Source organism: Habropoda laboriosa, unplaced genomic scaffold (genome assembly GCF_001263275.1).
Source record: "Habropoda laboriosa isolate 0110345459 unplaced genomic scaffold, ASM126327v1 scaffold204, whole genome shotgun sequence".
NCBI lineage: Eukaryota > Metazoa > Arthropoda > Insecta > Hymenoptera > Apidae > Habropoda > Habropoda laboriosa.
In genome coordinates, this window is record NW_017100385.1 from 794389 (window position 1) to 807595 (window position 13207).

Sequence of the window (13207 nt, forward strand, 5' to 3'; positions counted from 1 at the left end):
GTATGTAAGGAAATAAATGCGACGTACTGTTTTAAAATACTTATATATATTTTTGAACGATGTAAATAATAAAAATAGTGGTCGACGTTATATCACTATGAAAATAAAATACAACCGATAAATGCAGTACATTTATAGAATCCTTATCTCACAAGATATACATAGTTTAAACGTGTTATCAAATAAAATACTAGAAATGTATGTTTTAGACAGATCAGATATTTAACACTCATGTAATTGTTAACATTTATAATTTCATGAAACAACAATAAATCTTTTTATAATTGGGATCCATAGAAGTTCAATAATTAATTCTTGGTAACAGAACACATAAATTTTAAAAACACAACACGTTTATAGGACATAATTCTTCTCGTTCAATATATGTACACGGATTTTAAAAAAAGTCGTCAGTTGGCGTTCAAAGTAGTGGTACGATATTAAAATATATGCGTAATCTTACTTAGCACCAGGTCTTTTTTTTTTTTAATTATGTAAAATCTTCTAGTTGCAAATTGATCTATTATTCATATGTTTTTCTTTTCTTTTACTGAATCGTACATTGGACTGAGGGCAGCCATTGATATATCTTAAAATGTTTTAATGAAACATCTTTGGTTCGTATCTCCATATTTTCTGGTAAGGTGTACCAGTTGTTTTAGTAGATAACGTTCAAACCTTTCTTCGCCGCGATCGGTAATTTCTCACCTTGGAAAAACGGATTTTCTTTCTGAAATAAATCGGGAAGATTTTATTATTATTTAATGCATGATTATTATTTTTTAAATTTCGTAATTTAAATTTAAAAATTTACTATTTTTATCACAAATATATCCACTGTTAATGGCGATTGTTTCTATTAATAATCTATTAATTACAGTATCTGTAAAAATTAAAATTACAATATCTTTCTTATAATTTTATCACTAACTATTATTTTAGTTTTAGATATATCAAATATGAAGAAGATATTGTCATTGACTGAAAATAAAAAAATTGATAGAATGATATTACAGTAATTCTCAAATATGTAATTCAACTTAAATAGGGAATAATGAAAATATTATTTACTGCTTGAAATAGATCCACGATTTGGTTAAAATTGGAGTTAGGCATTTGCATATTTGGTAGACTGTTGGTGTTCGTTGAGTCAGCGGAACAATCCAACATATGTTGCTTGTCACACATGCAATCCTGCGCGCTTTGGTAGTCTCGACTGAATGCTGCTGTATTCTCGAAATTCACGATGCAGTTGTTCTCCTCTGTACAATCATAACTTAAATGAATTTTCTGATCAATGTAAAAAAAATGTTACTACACATTTCTATTTTTCTTTAAAGTAATTCTTATTACATGTTTCTTCATTTATAATTCCTTTATGAAAACAGGAAAATTGAATAGAATTTCCATTATTCATAACGCTATTCATATTTTTCAACAATTTATCTCTATTTTCAATTACAAATTTTGATTATATTAAAAACTCGATACCTACAGCTGAAAACAAGTCAGTTACCTGTGTATCCAACAGGGCAAGGATTCGGCGGTGTACAGTAAGCAGGCAAAGTGTTCTCTTTCTCGTCCTTCAAGTACTTTACACTTCCAGGCTTGACTCTCAGTCTATCGTTCACTTTATCATTATTGTTCACACGTTGATGGCTCCACAACGTGCTATGCTGCAGATACTCTTGATCACGAATGCTGGGATTAGGGTTCAACGTATCGATCCCGTCGTAATCAGCGGGCAATTCAATAGGAATCTCCTTTGGTTTGTCTTGGTATTCCAGATAGGAATCAGCTGCGTCCACCAGTTTATTTCCCATTTGGTTGATTAATTCACGGAGGAGAGTGTCGGTCAATAATTGATCCTCCTATTGTTTGTTCGAAATTGTATAATAAGTGTATAAAAAAATTATAAAATGTAAAAATGCATCGAAAATATTACCTTAATTGAAGGAGGCAGGTAGACTGATGCTTGAATGGCAACAGCCATGGAAAGAAGGAGGATCCAATACATGATTTTAAACGACACTTGAGGTATCTGGAAAATAGCAATTAATGATCTGTATGAAATTTTCCGTGTTAATTGAATGCAGATTGGAAATTTGGATGACGTAAATCGAAATTTAGAAGTGCTACAATAATTTACAGAAACCTTTTTGTAACAACTATGCAATTTTTATCGTCATTATAATTCGAAACTGAAGTGGTTCCGATTCGATCCTTTCATGGCAAACATAAATAGAATTTGGTGCTCTTAAACTTCAGCTACCTTTTTCTCAACACCCTATAACAATTACCTAATTATATTACACAACATATATACGCATACATCGTAAAGTTAGATTTGCCTCATATAAGAATCACTTCGTTTTTTCAATTACATCAAATATTCATCCATAAATCACCAAACACGTTCTCAATAAGAACAACCTAATCGTTATCATTTGTTCGCATTAAAAAGCAAACGAAACTGCACCATCTTTCGAAAATTTTCCCGAAAACATTCTACTCACACAACGCGAAATAATCCCACAAACACCCACCCAAATCTCCACCAATAGCAATTAATCCGACGCACGAGATCCAAGCGAAACAACACCCAGTATCGAATACGCGAAATCAAACGCAACAATCTGCCGTAGCTTTCAATGCAAACAACCGTTATCGACCGTCAACCCTTTCTCAGGTAGAACAAACCAATTGTTTATCGTGTCGATGTTTCGATTCCCGTTGAAAATAGCGAAACAGATTCAGGAAACGACGAAGCACAGAAATACATATTCGAGGAAAGTGTCGGAAGAGAACTTACCAGGTTTTGTGAAATAATCGCGAGAAGGGACGTGCAAAGAGATTCTCGAGGAGATTTCACGAGTGTTGGGGGGTGCTCAGTTGACGGCGCGCGCGCATCTTTGCCGACCGGCAGCGCGGCGCTGCAGAGCAGGTCCGCGGTATTGATCGACGGTTCCCGCGTCGGTATTCCCCCGCGTTTCATTGGCCACCGCACACCGCCTACGATCCGCTCCCGCAACCCACATTCGTAAAACCAAGTTACGAGCAAAGGTCGGCCCTCGGCCGAGTCTCATGACGTCGTTTCTGCGATTAAGGATGAGTATCTGGCTCCGTGATAATTTCTCCACGAGATTCTAGTATTCCTGCCTTTCGGTGAACGAGTTCAGGCTACACCGAAGAGTTTTCGACTCTGGGATACGATATTGGATCGTTGTACTTTGTGTAGCGAACATATATGTACAGTGGGCCGCATTAATATTCGGACACCGTGGTACTTGAGAAATTTTTGCCATATACCTTTATTGTTTGTGGAATTAATGAACACGGTGTTTTTTAATAAGTCAGAACACTTATTTTAAAGGATAAGAACATAACTGTTATTTGCATAATTTATACACTTTTCTTGTTAATCAATGTTAAATGAAATAATGTTTAATTTTGACGTCGCAAAAATATACAGACATTCTATACGCTTCGTAGTTGACCGTCTCCTTGAGCCGAGTACGTTACTTTGTAGCAATGTTTGTAAACATCATACAGTAAGATGTAAGCACTACCTCGTAGAGTTAGTTTCATTTTACATATACCTTGTTCGTATCGCACGTATTAGTTGTGAAAATGCCACGTAAAGGAAAAAATACGTCGTTTAATATACGTCAACTAGTTATTTATAATCGCGAAAAGGGGAAATCATATAGAGAAATCAGTAAATTATTAAATTTGAGCAAGAGTACTATTGCGGACAGAATTATCTGCAACTGCAACCAAGCGATTTAAATACCAACTTTTTTAATTTTACAGTTTTTTGTGACGTTCGAAAGGAAATACCAAAACACTTCTTTAGAAACGCAATTTTAAAAAATTGACATTTATAAAAGCTTCACATTTACTGTGTCATAGTTTATTTAACATTATTCAATTAAACAAATGTTTTAAATTAATATTAATACCTTTTCTAGTAAAATATCATTTTTGTCACGGAGTAAAATTTATTCAAACAATTTATTCTATATCTTCATCTTTTAACTTCATATATTACATAATAACGTATCTCTCGGCCCTTCTTCTCTATAATCACATTTCTCCAATTTCCAATAATGTTCCAAAAATAATTAACAATAATTCCAAGCTCAGACAAGCTTCAATCTTCTTCTCCAATTTTCCAAACAAACTGTATCTTTAATATTTCCCAATATGCAACTTCACCACAGAAAAAGAAATTGTTTCACGAAAATGTTGTCGAAGAAGATTTCTACAAAGGGTTCCGCATTGAAATTGATAGGCCGTGGAAGTGTACCCTTTCCTTTCGTTGAATATTAGCGACGGAATGGGCTAAAGTGCAAAATGGAAGCTGCGATTTTCAAGGGAGGGCCATCGAGATCAAAAGACCAACCGGGCTACATTATGGTCGTATATAAACGTCCATTAATAATTGTTTCGCTTTGCATACTTCCAACTCAATTTCTGAAATCGAATTGCCATCGTGTTACAGGCCACCGACGAAAATTGCTCTCTTTATTGAATCATGTTCTCGCGAGGAGGAACATCTCGTCCCGGCTACAAATCATCCTGTTAAATCGAGCAAACGTGTATACTTCGATTCTCCTTGTCTCGACGTGAAATCTCCTGATACTTCTGGACAGTTATTCAGATTCGTGTTAATGTAATTTTAGATTTACGCTCATGTTCGTAATGTATAGTGTGGGAAAAGTTTCCAACGAGAGTTTGATCAAGGATGAAATATCGATGAGAGATAAACGATGATTTGAGAAATTTTTGTACATTTATCGGGTTCGGAATTTTCTGTAATTTGTGACTTTAGGTTTAGAATTTTGTGTAATTTACGATTTTAGGGTTGGAATTTCGTGGAATTCGTGATTTTGTAGTTAGAATTTTGCGCAATTCGTGATTTTAGGTTTAGAATTTTGTGCAATTCGTGATTTTAGATTTAGAATTCTGTGTTTTTTTAAATTTTATATTTAGAATTTTTCTTTTTTCTGATTTTATATTTAGAATTTTCTGTAATTTGCGATTTTAAGTTTATATTTCTGTGCAATTCGTGATTTTATATTTAGAATTTTGTCTAATTTGTGATTTTAGATTTATATTTCTGTGCAGTTCGTGATTTTAGATTTAGAATTCTGTGTTTCTTTTTAAATTGTATATTTAGAATTTTGTGCAATTTGTGATTCTAGGTTTGGCATTTTGTGCAATTTGTGATTCTATATTTAGAATTTTGCGTTTTCTTGATTTCACATTTAGAATTTCCTGTAATCTGTAATTCTAGATTTAGAATTTTGTACAATTTGTGATTTTAAATAAATCAAATTTAATCTCACTTTTTAAACTTCACGTCGTTTTTAGACAAGCATTTTCGTTACGTCACTGGCTTAAATTAATGCAGCATAATTTTGTTTCTGACGACCGTATTAATGCCTATAAAGATTTAATAGACGAGGTACACAGTAATTGGGTTAATAACTTAAGAAACGAAATACCTGGAAAGTAGGTTTCGGTAATAGTAAACGATGTTCTTTACCCCAGCTAGTACTTACGCAAACAACTGTTAAATACCTTGGCTCTTACAATAAGAAACAAATGCCTTCCTTACTATTTCAAAGAGCGAATATTTCTCAACCTTATTTAAAAAAAAAATCTACGTAATTTGAACGAATTTTCAAAATTTTTCGACAACGAAATCTTTCTCTTCAAAGGACAAAAAGGAAACACTATAAAAAGGTGCAGAAAAGGATAAGTAGAAAGGTGAGAAAACAGTGGAGCATTTTTCTCGAACGAGGCGAAGATAAAAGAAGTGTTATCCGCTTATCAGAGAAAGCTTCTTATCTCAGGACTAGCTTCTAATCCTCTTATCGTAATTTATTGGATAAATAATTTTCTGCCGTTTATATTTATGGAAAACAACGGGGAACGAATTTATCGACGAATTCTTTTCCAACGAAACAAATTTCATTTTTCACGTTTTGTCAAAATTTTCATTTTCACCATTTCATCGATGTATCGTCGAAAATATTAACAGAGAGTACAAGCTATTTTCTATACGTAATAGTATAATTTATATTTTCATACTAAACTTGCTTAGTATGAAATATTTACTACTAAATCTGTTAACTGCGGAAGACGAGTTAACTCGTCGTTAGTTGGCCAATGCTGCAAATAAAATAGTTTATTTATTAAGGAACTATTCATTTTTAAATCCACTCTTGTATTAAACGTAAAATAAATTATACTCAAATTTGCAAAAACCACGACGAAGTCAGTGGCTATCATTTTTAATTATAAACTGGAGAGATTCAATTTCTGTTTGAGAGATAAACCCAGTTAACAGGTGAAATTGCTTATTTGTCGAACAAATTCTACCGTTAAACATACTTACAAAAATTTTCTATAAAATCAACGCGAGAATGAAATATCGTGTAATTTGAAACGATACAGTAATTGTTACAACGTGAAGCTAAAATCGTTCTACAGTATGAAAATGAATTTCTCGACGCGCTTAACGACAAAGAGAAAAAAAATTCGTAAAAATACGTGGGAATGTTTTCAATGAGAGATTCGACGCGGAATGGTTCGATAACGTTGCAAATGTCCCTCTGTTGGTGTATCAAAACGTACGAGGCTTGTCACTTACGTGAATGGAAATGTTATCGGCAGTTAAATGACTAAAACGTTTGGAGGGATGCGCGTTAATTCAGCCGGCAACGGGTAAGTTTTTATTTCGGCTCGTTTCCACGTCACGAACACTATTCTTGATGCGCATATGCGATAATCTGGGTTTTCGCTTGTCACGAAAGGGTAGTTTTAGTATTCCTCTTTCTTTCTTTTCTCCCCCGCTTCGAGTAGAATTACACGTGACAGTTTTTACTCGGCGGACGTAATGGAGGTCTGCGTAATGGTGTGCTGGAAATTCTAAAGTATTATTCGGAATAACGTCGCTTGCGAAATAGAAGAGGTATTAGAAAGATGTATTTGGAGATTTTTGCTTTTTCATCTGCCGTTGCTTTCTCGTGCGAAAATGTTCAAAACGGTCTTGTGTGGATACTTAAGAAAAATTGTCGAAGATAAATTATGCAAGTTGCAAGTTTGAAAAAATTTGAAAGAAGAAGTTAACCATTTAACCTATAACAACGTGGTCAGACTCGTGGCAGAGATTCTGGCGAAGATGAAAAATAGGTTATATCGATAAGAAAAATTCGTCGTAATTCTAACTTTCGTTTGAATTCCTAAGACTGAAAATTGCAAAATATAATCAATCTGCAACAGATTAACCTTTATTACCCGATACAGTACCAAAATAGCAAATGGCTGACGCTTAGATGCACAGTCAGAAAAGCAATCATATGTTAAGGGGCTAATTTAAGTAGAAGATTTTATAATGCTCAACGATCATGTGTGAATATTTAAGAAAAATTGTTAAAGTGCGAGTTTTAAAAAATTTGAAAAAAGAAGTTAATTTAAATAGAAGATTTTATAATGCTCAACGGTCTTATGCGAATATTTAAGGAAAATTGTTGAAGACGATAAATTATGCAGGCTGCAAGTTTGGAAGAATTAAGAGAAGTTAATGAATTTTAGAGAAGCTGATTCAAACAGATTTTATAATGTTCAATGGTCTTCTGTGGATATTTAAGAAAAATGGTTGAAGAGGATAAGAAGATAAATTATGCAAGCTGCGAGTTTGAGAAAATGTAGAAAAAGATCTTAATGAGTTTTAGAGAAGTTGGTAGGAGATTTTATAATGTGAAATGGTCTTATGTGGATATTTAAAAAAATGTTTGAAGAAGATAAGAAGATAAATTATGCAAGCTGCAGGTTTCGAAGAATTTGAAAAAAGAACTTAACGAATTTTGGAGAAGTTAATTTAAATAGAAGGTTTTATAATGTTCAATATACAATTCCAGAGTAATTATTCCTCAACGAAGTATTGTACTATATTTTTTATTTTCATTTCTTTTACTTTTTTAAAATCAACACTAACATTAAAATTTCACAAGTTTTGAATTGGTCTGAATAATGATTATACGAATAATTATTATACATACAGTATTCGAAAAGTTTGATTTTAGAGGACCATTTCAACTGTATCCGAACAACCACGAAAAACTGGAATAACATTAAGTGCACTATAATAACACATTACATAAATTCCACATTTATTTCATTTACGTATTAATTACACAATAGACATTTAACAAAGTACAACAAATAACTACCTTCCATTCAGAAAACCTAATTCTCTAACAGTATTTACCAAGTATATAACAACTTAACTCTCTCAACCTTCGACTCTCGAAACCACACATCATTATCCTCGCAACCCGAGACTCCACCTCGTCCAATCTGCGGTTAAAATCGGTAATTCACACCTTGAGACAACCGAAACTTTCTGAAACAGAAGGGCCGGCCGATATCACCGGCTCTAAAGCGAGTGCTATACCTTCCAAAAGGCTACACACGTGTCCCTCCAATCGATTACCAAATATCCACACAACCACCGCGAAACCGGCACACCTAAACGATCATCCGCTCAGAATCTCATTGATGACATCATCGAACCGATCGTCATGTAATCAACCACAATCCATCATTGTGATTCTGCGTTACAATTTACGTATTATGGGTTTGTCCCTTCAACTGTAGCACGGGTCAAGGTATAGCGAAATCGGTCAGAAGTCGAAGTAAACATGATTCGGGTGACGAGAGAATCGAATCGATAGGAATATGGGCGGACATACAGTTACTCCCGCAAATATTCGTAATGTTTGATATATTTTAGAATTAAAGTGGTGAGGAATTTTGGAAAAATATTTGTTTACAGAATTTTGCTCTGTCGCTGTTAATTCTTGGAGAAGAATAACGTTACAGTTTTTGAGGTGGTGAAGAATTTTCGAAAGGATACTAGGTTTTTTCGAAAAATTAGGAATGGTCAGGGTAGATTTTGAGAAAAATATTTTTCCAAACTTCTTTACCATCACGGTGTAGGACATCGAAAACTGTTACATTATTTTTTTAAAAAATCAAGAGTGGTGGGTGTAAATTTTGAAAATTCTTCATCATCACGATGTAGGATATAAAAAATCGCATCTTTGAGTGTACCCCTTTTTCCATACCTTGTACGGTTTCGTAAATATTCACGGTAATACGAAAACTCACAATTTGCCTGAAGGGGTGTTTTCACCCCTGGAACCGTTTCATTGCCGAAACAAAAAATGGTTTCGCTATTAGCGTCAACTGAACAACATTCCTGCGAAGTTTCAAAATTGTTCGGAATTTTCGGGTTACTGAACTTCCCTTCCGAGTGTCACGCTCGAAATTCGCTACGGAGCAAAAGGGTGAAATGGTTCAAATAAGAAGTAATACTTTCTTCGTACATTAACGACGTGATTCGGGTAAAATTAGTAATACCTAGAGAATATCATACATTAACGTTAACCTATGATGGACCTGTATACGTAACTTTTTCAACTACCCCTTAGATTTCAAGACCATTACCATACTTCAGTTCCATACTTCCCGCCAGAAGTTTATCTAATTGGTTGCATTTCCACAAAATGTAAATTTCTCGTCCTTTTAAATTAACTTACAAGGGAACTTGGGTAACCCCAAAATTCAAATTTTTCTGAAACTTTGCAGGTCTCTTGTCCCTTCTCGGTTCTTCGTGACGAGAACAGCCCTTGAATGAAGATAAGTGTTACCCTATTTCCCCGTATACCTTTCAAACAACAGTAGATACAAAAAAATGTTTATAATAAAAATTGAATGTCTTTTCATGCCTTATAAGGCTGTGCTATTGAATATGCCACCCTCGGCTAGAATGCAGGCTTCCAAACGTCGTATCACAGATCTCACTCCTCATTCCCAACATTGTGTTTTCTGTATTAAACTGATTCAAACAAATTACAAGAATAGCGTTCACACAGCAGACCAGAAGCTCGTGCACGCTCGTTTGAAGCGGTCAAAACAGTCATAAGAATTGGAAGACGCAAACGGCTATAATTCGGAAATAAGGTCACGTCGCGTATGAATTCATCCCTGAAGTTGTGCCCACATGCTTCGAAACACCCGGTACATTTCCAGGGATGTATTCTGTATAATTTCGATCTCTCGAATGGTCAATCGCGTCCTCTGTCTTCTTCAACGATACACAGGGCGATCGTGTGGCGTGACAGGCTGGTACCTTTTCCGCCGGTCGCGTGAACGGCTGGGCATTCCCGAAACGTAGGCGACGTAGGATTGTTACGTGTCTCGCCGTCACGAGTATTGATCTCCGCGGAGGCACTGTGTGAATGGGCTGCAACCATCTCACCCTGGATCCTGGAAACGCCGGATCTCCGTCCCTGTCCCAATGCTCACCCACTCGTCTCCCCTCGCCGCCACTGCAGCACCCTTTATATCTGGGTCCATTTTATGTGGGTCGGTCGTTTCTTCTTTTTCGACCACCTGTGCTCGTTCTGTTCCTCTTCCGCTAGATTCGTGTTATTTCACTTTCTACCTTGACTCTGACCCGTTTCTCTCCTCTCTTCATTTTTATCACTTTATCGAGTGTACACCGACGAGCCTGAAAGAATTTGTCGTTTCTTCTGCTGATTTTTTAGTTTTGCATCGGTGGAAAAATTCGGTTTTATTTCGTCCCCTTTGTTTCTCCTTTTGGTCTTTGAATTTTCATACTTTGCTGTGTGCTTTCTGGACTTCCAATCGTTTTATTTTGTTCTTTTATTATTATTTTTTGTACCATTTTTTGGGGAATTCTAGGTGGTTATTGCAGTGTTTCAATCTTACAATTAGTTTCTTTCTTGGGTTTACAGTTTGTCCGTGCTTTTAGTTTGGTCCCTTCTGGTACATCTGCTTTTGGCTCCAGACACGACGGCTCCGACCCCTTTCCCCATTTTCCTAATTTCACTCGTTTTTCTTCAAATTTTGGATTAATCATGTTTCCGTCTTTCTTGTGATTCGAATTCTTCAGTATTTTCTTACATCTTAAATTACTTTCCCCATCATCTCGTTTATATTTTCTTCTATCAACCCTTTGCACTCCGATGGCGCTGTTACTGCGACATGGAGAACTTCAAAATGTAAAATTCAGGTGTTTTTGTATTATCAAAATAATGCAAATCAATATAAGAAATAGAAATAAGTAAATTTATAAGCGTTAAAAATCCTTTCGTTTTTCTTTTACAAAACAAAACTTTGGATTTTCAGAAGATTCACTGTTAATCTTACGGAGGAATGCTTGGAGTGCAAAGGGTTAATAATCTCATTCTACCATCTGCCCCTTAGATTATACAATTTTCACTCGTGTGTCTTTTTCACGGAACTTCCTTCCTCAAGTTTCTCGCCCCTTCTTCCGTTTCGTCCACCATTTTCATTCAACATTTCCTTCACAATTTTCTCCCTCCCAAAAATCCTTCTCTCCAACTTTCACCCTTTTTCGTTCACTTTTTCCATCCCACTCTCTTCCCCCCCTTTTCTTCTCTCTCGCAAATTCTTCTTCTCAAATTTCCACCCCTTTTCTCCCTCTTCTTCCTCCATCATCTCATTCATCCCACATTTCCATCCGCAATATTTGCCCACCGGTAATTGCATCTGTCATTTGAAGTGAGGTCACTTGAAGCCCGCCTAGTTTTTTTTCTTTCTCTCCCGCCGTGGCTCTTTTTCACAGCGGCGACGTTCCCGCTTCCTTTTTTTCTACCGCCATCGCTCTCTATTCCCCTTTCAAAGGACCCTCGCGCGTGTACACGGCGCCGCACTTAAGCCAAAGCACATTAGCATATTTACTGGGCCCTCAATTTTGTTATCCGACCCCTGTTTTCAACTTAACGAAGTTACCTCGTTCGGTTCGAAGTCAGTTTATCCCAAAACTTTCTTCCGAAAATGAAGAAAGAGAATCCTACTGAAAGAGAAGTTTAGAGAATCTGCGATGCCCGGTGAGTAGACTCTGGACGTTTACGCACTTGAAATATGTCGAAATGTGCGAATAAAGTATGCGAAATATGAAAACACAATATACACTGCTGTTTGTAATTATTAGGACACCCGTTGTATTTCTGTAGAAAGTATTACACGATTTAAATTACGTTGTGTTTCTATAGAAAGTATTGCATGACTTAAATTACATTTCTTTGCCAAAATTTAGTATGATACGTTAATCGAAATATACAGGGTGTTCACACTATTAGTTTCTGGTTTTCTTTTTTTCGTAAGTGGTAGATTTGTGAGAAAAATAGAAGAGGACAAAGTTTCATTATGTTTCATACATACATTATGTTTCAATGTAACACTGTCGTTCATAATTATCAGAACACCGATTATAATTTTTTCAAAATTTTTTACTTGCGCGTTATCGTTCACATTTAAATGACGTTTAATTTTCAGAATTGAAGTATGAAATTTGTGCGTGAATTCACGTTGAATAATTAGAAAAATCCAGAGATACAAAAGCTTCGTTTAAAAGCCACAGTATAAATAGTTAAATACTATACTTGCGTTTGATGTTAACTACTCTCGGGAACCATTGTAAAACGATGAAACCTTTCGAAATAAATACAGTTGGTTTACCAACGTACGGTTAATTAATGTAAAATATGGTAGAAATTCGTTAGATTGTAATTTAAATAAAACTAGCCGGACCACTTCGTTCGTGTTGTAAATGTTGTAGGTAAGAATTCTGAATTGTGGCGAATCTTAAAATTGAATCGTTAGAAGTGAAGGTCTTTTTAATATTTTAATTAGGTGGGTTTAATTAACAACGTGTTTATTTGGACAAGAGATGAAATGAGAATAAGACGTTTCCTCGGGACAAATTTAATTCTTCTCGGTTTAAATGGCTCGTTAACTTCGTTAGGGTTCTGTCCTTGAGGTTCGTTAATTCATTACGCAGCTCTTAGTTTTAAACAGGATAGAGATAAGGTGAAGAAATTTTAGGAATTATTTGGACTGCTGCTTACGTTAATTATTTTATTAATGTAGAAATTGGTAGATCCAGAATTGGTATGAAAATTAATATAAAACTGGTAGATTTAGGAATTAATGTAAAAATTAATATAAAAATTGGTAGCTCTAGAATTAATGTAAAAATTAATATAAAAATTGGTAGCTCTAGAATTAATGTAAAAATTAATATAAAAATTGGTAGCTCTAGAATTAATGTAAAAATTAATATAAAAATTGGTAGCTCTAG

General features: G+C 35.0%; 1 protein-coding gene across 1 annotated transcript; it reads right to left on the bottom strand.

Annotated features, from left to right (window-relative positions):
* Positions 1–658: 658 nt before the first annotated feature.
* Positions 659–2899, bottom strand: LOC108575054. The gene is made up of 5 exons (XM_017937760.1): positions 2813–2899; positions 1946–2041; positions 1517–1871; positions 1072–1262; positions 659–730 (listed from the first exon to the last, which is right to left on the bottom strand). Exons 2-5 carry the CDS (start codon positions 2015–2017, stop codon positions 659–661), a joined length of 690 nt encoding a protein of 229 aa, XP_017793249.1. The 5' UTR covers positions 2018–2041; positions 2813–2899.
* Between the last annotated feature and the right edge of the window lie 10308 nt (positions 2900–13207).